Source organism: Danio rerio, chromosome 7 (genome assembly GCF_052040795.2).
Source record: "Danio rerio strain M-AB ecotype USA chromosome 7, GRCz13ab, whole genome shotgun sequence".
NCBI classification, from domain to species: Eukaryota; Metazoa; Chordata; class Actinopteri; order Cypriniformes; family Danionidae; genus Danio; species Danio rerio.
Window position 1 is genome coordinate 73,725,027 of NC_141027.1, and position 14,579 is coordinate 73,739,605.

The 14,579-nt window shown below is 37.9% G+C and overlaps 2 protein-coding genes across 2 annotated transcripts in view; one reads left to right on the forward strand and one right to left on the reverse strand.

Moving 5' to 3' along the window:
* Positions 1 to 14,579, reverse strand: part of znf143a (zinc finger protein 143a) — a 705,859-nt gene that overhangs the window by 231,414 nt on the left and 459,866 nt on the right. The gene's annotated exons all lie outside the window — the stretch shown is intronic.
* Positions 607 to 12,457, forward strand: gcshb (glycine cleavage system protein H (aminomethyl carrier), b). The gene is given in 5 exon segments (NM_001002579.1): positions 607 to 824; positions 9,726 to 9,805; positions 11,074 to 11,137; positions 11,764 to 11,895; positions 11,985 to 12,457. Coding segments are annotated over 5 exon segments (525 nt in total). The 5' UTR covers positions 607 to 673; the 3' UTR covers positions 12,083 to 12,457.

Consider the following 14,579-nt stretch of genomic DNA (forward strand, 5'->3'; position numbering starts at 1 on the left):
CTTTAAATGTCCTCAAAAGGCCAGGAATTGTTAGTTTGTGTGGTATTAGTTGACTTATATGACCACTAATAAACATTGTTCAGTATTTAAGACCTATGAATTGGTTATAAATGCACGTTTAATCTGGGAATCGAGGGATATATTTACTCACTGTGTTGTCTTGGTTCACAAACACCATGCATTACTATATTATTTTTTTTCCTGAGGGTTACTTTTTAGAAACATCCTCAAAGTTTGAAGTACTATGACAGTTTTGATGGTAAAACATTGTTAATGTGTCTAAAAAAGTTAAATTAGGATTTGAAATGTCCTCAAAATGGCTGGAATTGTTAGTTTGTGTCATATTAGGTGACATATATGGCAACTAATAAACATTGTTCTGTATTTAAGACCTATAAAGTGGTTATAAATGCACGTTTGATCTGGGAATCGAGGGATATATTTACTCACTGCGTCCTTTTGCTTTCATCATGGTTGGACTTTGTATATAATGGGTCATTCAGTCTGTGCCAATGTTCTTGTCGTTATCGATATCTCTACCCTTTATCAACTTATCAGCACAGTGAGCTGTTAGTTAACGGGAGCGCGCTTCTGCCACTCGGGCGCGCGCACCTCCCGTTCGGTCAAGTGCATCAGGCTGTTATTTCATGACTGAAGCCCGGAGTCGGTGAAGATGGCGATGTGTGCAGCGCTCCGATGCGTTTCGGCAAACTTTTCAGCAGCATTGCCCCTGCTCGCGAGACCTCCACATATTTGGACCTGCCAAAATTCGCTAAAACCAAACGTTTTCAGGACGCTTTCCACGAGCTCGCGGCTTTCGGGAGGTAAAAAAAACTTTACTGAACTTCACGGTTCCTCAGTTTTACTCACATTTTTTTACAAGGTAGCAGGGCTGCAGATATTATTGTTTAATCTTTAGTTTATTTTTAGAGCTTTAATGTGCTGGAATGTTGTGTTTGTTATGCAGTTTTGAGATTAAACGAATGGTTATATTGTAACTTTTGCTTGTTTGTGTTACGTCATGAAGGCTTTGTACATTCCAGTGATTTATTCGAGGATTCGAATGTTCTGACTTCCGTTGAAATCCTTCGAACCGATTCTATCAGAAGGTTTTACGCAACATTTCGAATTTCCAAAAATATTCTGTGCATTTCTACCGGTCGATGTCATTTTTGCTGACGCGTGCATCAAACTCCCCACGCTTGACTGATTTTCTCGATTGTCATGAGGCTTTGGTTATGTTGAGATATGAGTTAAAGTTGCTGCACCTCGTGCCTCTGAAGTTTGACCAGAAGCTCCTGACTTTGCACATTAAAATCAGCCATTCATTGAAACATATATCTGTAATATGAAATTGAACCTATGCATCACATTTTTATGTGCTCTCTCTCTCTCTCTCAAGATGCCCCAAGATCAAATATACGACAGAAGTGTCTTGCATAAAGCCCAGCCATGCTTCAGCATTCAGCCCTGCTCACAATCTGGTTTAAACCTGTATTGTTTCTGCATGGGCTGATGCTTGAATCCGAGTCAGTAGAGGCATTGCCCCTCTGGGAGTCCTCAGCTATGATGGTGTTCATTGCTGTGCCAGACGACTTTTTCCTAAGGATTATGTTCTCAAATCGAGATTTATATAAAATCATGAAGATTTAGTGACTCCCCTGGCATTCTGATGCTCTGAGATATTGTTATATGGAAATGTATTTCATTTGAATTCCTTGTTTCATCATGCGAGTAGGGCAGGGGAACATGACAAGAAAAATCTCATATCCTGACAGTGATATATAAAATAATATAGTACTTTTTCTGTAAATTCGACCAATTAGGCTACCTATATTGACCACACGGAAAGGTTTATTTTCTTTTACAAAGACTCATGATATTTTTCACTTTAGATCTTCAGGTCAAATCTTTGATTCAGCATGTAGAAATGCATATAAATATTAATAAAATAAAGAAAACAACAGTCTCAACATACAATATCTCCAAATAAAAAGCAAAAGTAAACGTTGTACATCACTTTTGCATGACGTTATTATTCATGTTTCTATCTGCATTTTTGTAATGATGTGTAATATTATGCTCATATGATCTATGAAAAAGCATTCGCCTAAACATTGTACACTCAAAAAATGACATTTGCTGTCCGTTCAAGCTATTTAAATTGAGCTGTAACGAAACAACTCTTGATCTTTTTTGGGGGCCAACTTAATTGTTTTATGTTCAATCCACTTAAATTGTAGAAATGATCAAGTCCACTTAATTCCTTCATGTTGTCCCAAAACTAGGCATGAGCCGGTATAAGATTCTGATGGTATGATAACCTTGGATAAAAACATCATGGTTTCACGGCATTGTGATTACTAGGGTTGGGTTAGTTACTAAGTACAAGTTTGAAAGCGAAAGATTGATGGATTCAAAAGACAGAAGAGTCGTTAGATAGAGACAAGATTAATTAAATGTCACGTTTAACAACTATAGTGAGACGCGATCCAGTGGTACATCCTTGATAAATGACATGCACTGCTCTCTGGGGGTTTTTGCTCAAAACCTGGAGCTTAGATGTCCGCGTAGAGTGTAGTGATGGGAAGTTCGGATCATTTTACTGACTCGGATCTTTGAGTCTCATTTATCGAGATGAACGAATCTTTTTTCGAGTCATTTCATTCATTTGGTTAAATTTGCCAAAATATTATTAAATGTTACGAATAGCTTTCAAACACATCTACAACTAGCCCAAAAGGTTGATCACACGACAAATAAGTCATAAATAGGGATACTATAAGAAGAAGAAAATAATAACTCAATGTTTACCTGCTCTTTTTATCTATGAAGGTATTGTTGTCTCTTTGCTCGGCTCACCTCTTCATGTCTTCAAATGTTAGTGCTTCGTTCACTTTACACTGACAGTCACATATAATCTTAACCAATGTACACAGTCTGAGTCAATAGGAGCCATGATATTTAGCTCACCTTTCAAGTCGTCTGGTTCTTGAGTCGTTCGTTCATTACTTGACAGAATGACTCAAACCCGAGGACTCGAGAGTTGAATGGATCAATTCTTTTTTCGGCTCTAAACGCATATGATTGGCCCGTGATGTACGAATGACTCAAACCCGATAGAGGACTGGAGAGATGAACGGATCAATTCTTTTCCCGGCTCCAAACGCATATGATTGGCCCGTGGTGAACGAACGACTGAGACCTGATAGAGGACTCGAGAGATAAACGGATCAATTCTCTTTCTGGCTCTGATTGGCTTCTGCCTTTCCGCGATGAACGACTCAAAAGACTTAAAATGAACGATACTACCTGCACAAATGTGCGCACGCGTGGATGAACAAATCCCTCCCTGAGAGGACTCGTAGTTTTCGAGTCATATTGAAGATTCGTTCAAGAACGACCCATCACTAGTAGAGTGCATGACAGAGTGGGTGTGTGTGGTCACGTGATGTGTAGCATTGGGATGATAACCATTTTCAAGGTATACCGCGGTTGGAAAAGTCAAGGTTTTAAAACCGCCAAAATCTTTGGTAATACCGTTCCTAAGTATGTATGTATTTTTTTAACAGTATCTGCAGAAAAGAAATCCAAAAACGCAGTTTTAAATAGTAAAGAAATCTGTTTTTTTTTTTTTTTACTAATAAAGACAGCATAAGTAGCCAGACATGTTTATAAATCTTTCAAAAAATAAAATATATTGTTTTACTCAGACATTTAAAAAGAATTTATTTTAAAGCAGTAATGATAATACCATAAAACCGGGATATTTTTATCCAAGGTTATCATACCGTCTGAATCTAACACCGGCCCATGCCTAGTGATGTGCATTTTCAGCGGTATAGTGTGGATGGAGGGCTTAATGCTAGATGAAATGCCAATGTGGACGTGGATCGTTATGGTTCTAAAATGCCAAGACGTGTTTGTGTAAACCGGGCCCAAGTGTGTGTTTTTCACGAGCGGGTTGCTGCTGCAACGGGGGCGGGGCAGGTGATCATGATGCTCAGCATCGGGTGTCTATTAGCCATCGGTAGGGCCAGATGAAATCTGCGGACGTTTTTTGCTATTTCTGCTGAGAATTTTGGTAGAAATCTGTGGATTTTTGGGGAATTGTTTTGGTAGTATCATAACTAAAACCTTAATATATGAAATAAAAATTAATGTCTTTTTAACTTTTATTTAATGTTTAAAATGCAAATCCAATTAAATTCACTTGATTTGGTAAATAAAGCAAGTTTGTCATGTAATTTATCTAGTAAAAGACAGAAAACATTACTTAACAAACTGCATTGTACATAAATCAGATGAACATTTTCACATTAGACAATAATATTACTGAAATTAATTAAAAAAAACGAAATAAATATAGATTTACCCACATTTACTCAAGTATATAAACAAAATTAATGATGGGCTGAAAATCTGTGGAATTCTGCGAGTGCAGATTCTGGGTGGGCCTAGCCATCGGTGAGGGATGATGGCATCATCTATCGACCCAACCCTAGTGATTACTGCTCTATAATATGCTCTTTTTAAATGTCTGAATAAAAAACATTTTTTCCCCCATTGAACAATATATTTTATTTTGAGAAACATTTAAAATATTTTGTAACAGTAAACATGTGAGGCTAAATAATTAAAATAAATCATTGACTTCTGCTATCTTTATTAGTTTCAAAAACTATTTTAAATGGTGTCTTTGGATATGTTTTCTGCTGGAGATGCTGTTGTCCTAAAAAACAACAACAACAAACGTAAATAAAAAACCTTATATATACCTTAGGAAGGGTATAACAGAAAATTTTAAAACCTTTTCCAAACTGCGGTATACCTTGAACACGGTTATCATCCCATGCCTACACAACACAAATAGATTGTGTGGAACACAGCATTTTTTATGGTGTATTTTACTAAATAAATGATAAAGCATTTTGTGATATGATAGACTTTTTTATTTTGTCCATAAGATGTTAGTCATATTGCACTGCCCTACACACAAGTCTAATTTTGTGGATTCCTTGTACATAAACCCACAGTGGGTGTGCGAGAAACCTGTCTGCAAGCCGTTTTTTTAGTTTTGCAATTGCCTAGCATGGAGATGACACTGTTCAGCATGTCTTAACTTGAACTTTTATTGCTACTTTCAATCTCAGTGACTGCGTCATGTTCAGTTTGAAAATGTGAGAAGTTAGTTTCAGAATTCAAAGCTATTGCAGTAAAATAGGCTGATCTGGAAATAATTTATGGAGTTCAAATGGTCAAACTATCATCAGCCAAGTTAATATTTATGTTATGAGAACACGTCCTTGAAAGTGACACGCTTAAAGGAAAAGTTCAATAGAATAAGATTGTAAATTGTGTTTACATAAAAATTACAATTAAATATATATATATATATATATATGTAAAGTATGTATGATTATATACTTTGATTGACTTTAATCAACTGCTCAAAATTGACACAAAAAGGACTTAAAACAATGTTTAGGGCATAGTTCACCTAAATATTTAAGATTACTCACATTCAAAACTTCTAATTCTGGAATGCAAAATAAGATATTTTGAAGAACGTTGGCAACAGTAAGACCTTGACAGTGGGGTGAAATACTATTGAAGTGAATGGCTATTGGTTCATTCATTCATTTTTGGACTTTGGCTTAGTACCTTGTTTATCAGTGGTTGCAACAGCGGAATGAACCACCAACTATTCCGGTAAAAGTTTTACACAGCAGATGCTCCTCCAGCCGCAACCCAGTACTGGGAAACACCCATACACCCTCACATTCACACACACACTCATACTCTACAGCCTATTTTGTTCATCCAATTCACCTAGAGTGCATGTCTTTGGACTTTGGGGGAGCACCCGGAATAAACCCATGTAAACAAGCAACATGCAACCTCCAACCTCCACACAGAAATGCCAACTGGCCTCGAACCAGCAACCTTCTTGCCATGAGGTGACAGTGCTAATCACTGCGCCACCGTGCCACCTTCTATTGGTTACCAATGTTCTTCAATACATCTGTTTTTGTATTCAACAAAAGCAAGAAACTCAAACACAATATTTAGATGAAGTCATTTAGGAATGGCTTGCCTGTCCCTCCGAGCAGAACGGTAAACATATTCAGACTATGAGAAGAACAGTGTGATCTTCTTTACCACATGATCACATATTTTGCTCGTGGCCTAGGTGGAGTTAGTCAACAGCTAACAATAAAATGAAACAATCTAATATGCAAGTTTCAAAATGAACACTATAGCAGAGCCGGCAAAGAAACCACAGTGAGAGAGAGATTGACATGAGCCAAAAGATATACAAATAAAGATTCTGTTTTATTACAGCCTTTTAAACTTATGGCAACCCACTTTATTTAGGATATTAAGACATTATGTGTACACGAGCTACTTCATCTGGTTATAATAGACAGAATTTATAAACAGCTTTTCTGCATTTGCTGGTTCAGTCCCTTTATAGTCAACAAACTCATGAGTATTTAAAGATATAGTTCACCCAAAACTAAAGATCCTGTCATCATTTACTCACCTTCACTTGTCACAAACCTGTCTGAGTTTGTGAGTTACAAAAGAAGAGATTATTATAGAATGCTGGAAACCGGTAAGCATTGACATCCATAATTTTTGTTTTCCCTACTATCCTAACGGTTACAGCTTTTCAGCTTTCTTCAAAAGATCTTCTTTTGTGTTCACCCATGAAAGTTTTGGAAGCACTTGAGTGAGAACAAGCAGTAAGTTTTATTTTTGGGTAAACTATCCCTTAATTTAAAGGGCCATGAAACCCCCTCGTTTCAGCAGGGTGTTTTCACACCTCTACTTTGGAAAAAGTCAGAAAAGTGGGCGTGTCCAGCTCTGTTTAGGGGGGAGTGTCGGAGGAACTAAAGTGGGATGGTGTGGGAGTGTCTATTTGTGCACGCGCGAGTTTCAGAGTCAAAATACACACCCACACAGACAGGAGAAGTGTTTAACCTACATGGACATCTGTAGTCGAATTATTTGCCAAATTATTAAATGTTGGACTTTAACTGCAGTTTGGCTCTTTCATTCAGGGAATTCATTCATGCCCCTCGCGACAAACGAGATATTTGATTCGAGGAACTGCTGCAAGCGTGTATTTTTCATGCAATGTTTGATACCGCACGGCGAATGAGAGAAAAAAAAAACTCTGCATTTCCCGGAAACTTAGATGCACACGGCAGGTAGCGTCAGAAAGCCGAATGTGTTATTCCGGTCACAAAATGCGGTGCTAACATTTCTGCACTCAGTGCAATAGTTAACTTAATTCGATACGAACAAACTGAATAAACAAAGAGCACTGGTCGCTCACTTACCAAATCTGTAGAGACAGGACAATCACCAGCAACTAGAGCCGCGTCTTTATGGAGAGAATACTACAAGCAAATCCAGATTTCAGCGTTTGCAGATGAGAACAGCTCTCAGGTAAACAATAATCCTCCTTAGACACGTAAGTTATTGTTGTCGAGCGTCGCGTACACTGTTAATCCAGACGTGATCCAGATGAGCTCTCGCAGAGAGAAAATGAAAACAAAACTTAACGGCAGCAAACTATAAAAGCAACCCTTCACGCTTGTTTTGCCAACACAACGTGGCGTCTTTGTGGTGTAAACACGGTGACACAAATGAATATTAATGAAGTTGCACAGTAGAGCGCGCCGATTGGTTTCAACCAAGCCTTACTCATGCATTAATGCATCACACTGTAAGACGTAATAAGACACACTCTGGCACAGACGCCCAGTCTGCACGCTGGAATACACGCTATTATGTCATGACCGTGACGCAGCTTCAAAAATTCGTTTCAAACAGGAAGTATGAATTTGCTTGAAATAACACAAAAACAACCAATTTACACTTTTTAGTGAAATATAGGTGTCCTAATAGTGTTTTTAGCAGTGTGGGACACATATATGACTGTCAACAGCTCAAAAAATGTGTTTTGGTGTTTCGTGACCCTTTAAACAGCGCCAGCATTCATGTCACCGGTGGCAGACAGTTGCACTTATCAACCACAAGGGGGAGCAATGAGCAAAAAAAGTTACTTAGTGTTACTTCAAAATTTCATAAAAATCTAAACGCACATTGTTTATTAAACTAGCTCACATCGTTAGTCTTAAAGTGAACAATTGATCTGTGCATGTTAATCCTAATTCATTGAAAAAAGATGTGTAAACTTTAATAAAAAAACGTGACTTTACTTTCACTCTGGAACGTCAATCCTTTTCTGATGACATCAGCTTGACAGATTGGATGAAATATGCTTAGCCACGCCTTTCCAATGATAAGTCTGCTGCAAGTGAAAGAAGAGGAGCAATGCATAGATAAAACCCGCCCCCTACTAAAAATTCTGTTGGGAATATGTTATCATATTGGAAATAAAGGTTGTCAGCAACTTTCAGTTATTGCTGTCTTTAAAGGCATCTTTCAGGCTCAAATCGGTGGGAGTTTGTCTGATTTAGCATGTAGAATTAGCGCCAGTGAAAGACAGGTCTCTGATTGTCTGTATCTATTGGCTCCTTTGATAGAAAGCGCTAATTTTTCCCATTTCCCCAATTTTCAAAACTACATAAATTAAATTTCTTGTTTATTCTATAGTGTATGGTGAGAAGTACTGTAAATTGTTGCATAAACGCTGCTTTGTTTATGACCTGTATGCGTGCAGCACTATGGAATGACTGTATAGATGCTGCCACCTACAGGTTTGGAAAGGTACATCCTCTCACACCGGTGAAGAATGTACAGTACATTGTTGGTTCAGTCAACTGCCGTCCTTTAGGTGTTTATGCGCAGCTTTTGGGTCCAGACTGGAACAAATGCAATACAGAACACAAACGGTTTTCGTCAACGTTAGTTTTTAGGCGTCAACTAGGTATAACTTTACTTAGAAAAACATAATGTTAGAAGTTTGAAAGTCTGTTTTTCTTAGGTGATTTTATTCTTTTTTGTGTGTGTTGTAGAGAACTTTAGAAAAAAAAGCGTCAAGGGTTTATAACAATGCAGTTACAGAGCTGTACTTAACCAAAATTAATGCTTTTAAATCTATTGTCAAAAAACTAAATTAAAGTGAATGTGAAGCTGACAACAGGGTGCGGATCCAAATGCAGAATGGTCAGGCATGCGACGGTTTATAATCAGGAGCAAACAGATGCACACAGGCAATCCAGAGTCGTGGTAGATAAACAGGCAGATGGTCAGTACAGGCAGGCAGCAGACAACATAAACAAACAAGGCGAGGGTCAAAAACACACCAAAGCAAGACAAGGAAAACGCATCGTAATGTTGACAAAACTGTAGAACAAGACTCAGCCACAATGTGTGTTTGTGCTGTTTTTATTGTCCTTGTAATCAGCATAAGCTGTGTGAGTCTAATCAATGGAGACGTGGAGCAGGTGTGTCTGTGTTGCATGACAGGAGTTGTAGTTCATATGAGACAGGATTGTAGTCCATGTAAATGTGAATGTTCTCCAGCGTTCTATGAAGGTTAGATCGTTGGTGACCGTGACATGAACAGATGACTCAAAAAACAAAACAAAAAGAATTTCAAAAGCACACCAAATAAAATGAAATAAAAATGATTCAATAATACAATTGTAGTATGTAGTAGAATACAACAAATAAATATAGACTGATAAATTCCTTTTTGTTTGTGTTTTTTATCATGCTCATTAATGTTGATTTTGTCCTTACAGCTCTGAAGTTTACAGACAAACACGAATGGGTGCGAGTGGAGGGCAGCGTGGGCACAGTTGGCATCAGCAATTTTGCTCAGGTTTAGATGTTACATCACATCATTTTGACTTTGTTTTTGTTGCTGTTGGTTTTTTTTACTACTAAAACAATATAGATGGAAGCCCATTTCTGCCACATAGTTCATTGGGACTTCTTTTCAACCAGATACAATAAAAAATAAACAATAAAGAATTGCAAGAAGGCAGCCAGGTGGCTTAGTGGTTAGTGGTTACTATGTTTATAAATATATACATCACTATATTTTAGAAAATATTTGTTTATATCTATCTATATACAGTGCAAATTATATACAAATATATACTTTGTGTAAATATTTTTCTTTTGTATGGTTTTGTATTTTATGCACATTATGTGTGTGTGTGTATATATTGTGCATATACTGTGCATATATATATATATATATATATATATATATATATATATATATATATATATATATATATATATATGCACAGTACACATATATATGTAAATAAAAACCTTTATCTCAGATGTGAAATGTACACTACCTGACAAAAGTCTTGTTGCCGATCCCAGTTGTAAGAGCAACAAATAATAACTTGACTTCTAGTTGATCATTTGGAAAAGTGCTCGATTTTTCAAATATTTCGGCATCCCAATCATCACAAATACTGCAAAAGACCAACTGGAACTCACATTGAACCAAGACTCTCAAAGAAATCTGTTAAGTTTGGTGTAGGAAATCATGGTTTGGGGTTACATTTATTATGGGGGTGTGTGAGAGATCTGCAGAGGAGATGGCAACATCAACAGCCTGAGGTATCAAGACATTTGTGCTGCCCATTACATTACAGACCACAGGAGAGGGCAAATTCTTCAGCAAGATAGCGCTGCTCCTTATACTTCAGCCTCCACATCAAAGCTCCTGAAAGCAAAGAAGGTCAAGGTGCTCCAGGATTGGCCAGCCCAGTCACCAGACATGAACATTATTGAGCATGTCTGGGGTAAGATGAAGGAGGCATTGAAGATGAATCCAAAGAATCTTGATGAACTCTGGGAGTCTTGCAGGAATGTTTTCTTTGCCATTCCAGATGACTTTATAAAGGCATGATCATATTTTATTTTGGTAAAATAAGTGTAATCTAGAGGCCTTTGCCTTTCATATTAGCCACTTCTGATACCAAATGATCAACTCGAAGTCAAGCTATTGTTTGTTGTTCCTATTGTTTGTTGTCAGGTAGTGTACACAGTACACAAAATTATTATGTAAAAACGTTTATTTTCTATGCGATGAGTCACAATTAATCTCTTGTTTATTTTCCATAGGAAGCGTTAGGTGATGTTGTGTACTGTGGGCTTCCAGAAGTGGGAACAAAGCTTGATCAAATGGGTGAGAATGAATTTCTTCATCTTAAGCTTTAGTTTATACTTCTGCCTCGAGTGATCGTCGTGACCCACGGCGCATGCCTTGCGTTTTGCCATGCATTTATACTTCTGTGCACTATTTGTGTTGCTCTGCAATAACACTTTAACTTCTAACGTTAACTGGCAGTGAGGTTTTTATGTTTCTCTGTATCGAGTTTCTTAGCTGGTGTTTTGTTTTTTCTACCTTAATGTAGAAGTAGCTCAAACTCGCTCATTCAGAGGCGAGAACCAATGGACATGCAACAACTTTAATCATAAGGTAAACACAAAACAACAGTTTCCATCCGGAGCTCCCTCACGGGACTCCACACTTGTAAACAATCGCTCCATCGGGCTCGTGCGGCTCTCGGTCCCTGCCTACACTCATCAGCGCTACCAAGCCGAGCAATCTCAGAGCTTGCGCTATGCTCCGTAGCGACGTGTAGTTATATTTTTTGAGAGCTGCGCATCAGCGTCGGCCACAGCAAGGGCTATGTGTCCATGTGCAGCCTGCACCAGAGCATACAGGTGCACTTCACGCAGAAGTATAAAATAGCCTTTACACCTTTCAACTGTTTTTGCACGTAAAATATGACTTCTTTTTTTCCGCAGAGGAGTTCGGGGCTTTAGAAAGTGTCAAAGCTGCTAGCGAGTTGTATTCTCCATTGACTGGAGAAGTGACAGCAATCAACACAGAGCTGACAGAAAACCCCGCACTAGTAAATAAAGCCTGCTATGAAGGCGGTGAGTGCAAGTGCTACCAGGAAATACTGTATTACACAAAATACTGTAATGACAATATAATATATAACGAACAATCCTCCCTCTTCCAGGCTGGTTAATTAAAATGACCATAGAGAAACCTGCAGAACTTGATGAACTCATGGATGAAGCTGCTTACGAAAAATTCATCAAATCCCTCGATTCGTAAACCTTTTTTTTTTATCATGGATGATGAAGCCTTTAAGATGGCCGCTTTAGAAACCTGATGTTAGATTGAGTACTAATCCGATTCTTTCCGATCTATTTATTTTGATTTTTGTAATTGTTTTTCTCTCTCTCCACCAAAATAATATTTGGTAATGTGTTCTGTAGATTAACAGACTTTGCAGTCAAAAGCCAAACATTTCTAAGGGCTTTTGGGGACAGTTTGAGGTGCTTTATATGGACTCAAACCAAGAGAGGGCTGGCTCTGCTGATTGTCTTCAATATATATATATATTTTTAGTTATTATTTGTTGATATTAATAATGTGTGAGGCTAAAGTAATATGACATGCAATAAAAACAACAATGTAGCATTTTGAGCCATATTTTGCCTCTGTTTTATGGTGCTGTTTGCTCACTTTCATATTCAGATACTGTCACTAAGTCACTCATTCTTGTCATGTTTAATAATGAATAATTCTTAAACGGTTTAACTAATGAGTGCACAGTACTGTTCACCGGATGTAATAGTATACACTACCTGACAAAAGTTTTAGGAACAGCAAATAATAACTTGACTTCTAGTTAATCATTTAGTGTCAGAAGTGGCTTATATGAAAGGCAAAGTCTCTAGCCAAAGTCTCTTTACCAAAATAAATTATGATCATGTCTTAATTTTTAATTATTTAATTAGGGCAGTAAGGTCTGACTTTGCTCAAACAAAAGTCTTGTCACTTAACAGAAATAATGTCCAGTATAGAATATAAAGTCATGCTGCAGTGGAAGCAGAATGAATATTGTGTATGACTTCCATGAGCTTGAAGGACTGCATCCATACATCTCTGCAGTGACTCAAATCACTGATTAATAAAGTCACCTGGAATGGCAAAGAAAGCGTTCCTGCAGGACTCCCAGAGTTCATCAAGATTCTTTGGATTCATCTTCAACGCCTCCTCCATCATCTTACCCCAGACATGCTCAATAATGTTCATGTCTGGTGACTGGGCTGGCCAATCCTGGAGCACCTTGAACTTCTTTGCTTTCAGGAGCTTTGGTGTGAAGGCTGAAGTATAAGGAGCAGCGCTATCCTGCTGAAGAATTTGCCCTCTCCTGTGGTTTGTAATGTAATGGGCAGCACAAATGTCTTGATACCTCAGGCTGTTGATGTTGCCATCCACTCTGCAGATCTCTTGCATGTCCTCATACTGAATGTAACCCCAAACCATAAGTTTTTCTTCACCAAACATGACTGATTTCTGTGAGAATCTTGTGTCCATGTGAGTCCCAGTAAGTCTTCTGCGGTATTTGCAGATGATTCATCAGAAAAATCTGACACTGACCAACTAGAAGTCAAGTTATATAACAGACAGAAATCAAGATGGCTGAGCCTTACATTTCTGTGATGGAGGTTTTCTCATTATTTTGAACTCATGGAAGAAAGGTATTGAAAGGGGGATTGTGTCAATGAACATAGTTTTACTGTACTAATAAGACAAACATACAAAAGTAGCAAACATTGCTTTCAACTTTCACGGCATGTTTAGCGTCAGGAAGTTCTCAGAAGGTAACAATATTCTAATCTTTTTTTAATTATTATTTTTTTAAATAGTAAATGAATGTGTAGGTTATATAGTTTGTCGTTAAACGCAGAGCCTTTCTATTTAAAAAACAGAAAGATACCCTGCATGTTCTGAAAGAGCCTCAGGGAGGTATGAAAAAGTAACTCAAAAGTAACGTGACGCATTACTTTCCTTAAAAGTAACTAAGGCCCCGTTTACACTGTCAGTTAAATGTGACCCAATTACAATTTTTTACATGTGACACAGATCGGATGTGTTCTATGACCTTGTAAACATGAAACGAAACGCATGTATTTGGATATTCTTAGATCGGTTTCAGGCCTCCATAAGGGGAAATAAATCGGATATGTGACAATGCGACTGTCATGTAAACAGCTCAGATTTAGGCATTCCTTTTTGTATGTCATTAATCTTGCGACGATGTGGTGCTTCTCTGCGGTTTAATGACGTAGAAGGAAAAGCGTGTGGAGATGCCGCCGCGGTGAACAGCAACAACATCGAAGGAAGGAGGAAAAGTGGAGGAGGAAAGTAGTCAGTCGTCACAATTTGCTCCCACCAGACCTGAGATCTTTCGTACCCATAAATTCCTCTGAATGGTGGAGGACACCATATATAGCATAGCTGCGATGACGGCCCTTTCCCTTCTCCTCCACCTCAAAATCATTTTAAAGTTGGGCGATCTTCGCATATTTCGAAGAGCTAGAACAAAAAAAGCAAGACAATTTCTTTCATCGTAGCTAGTGTGGCGCAGATGCTAGAACTCGCCTTTACACGTGCACGACATCGTAAATAGTATGGCAAGTGTAAACACATGTATCAGATATGGGTCACAATTAACGTGTATATGGACAAACAAAAAAATCAGGCAACAAATCGGAATTAAGCAATCAAGACCTGACAGTGTAAGCAGGGCCTTAATGCA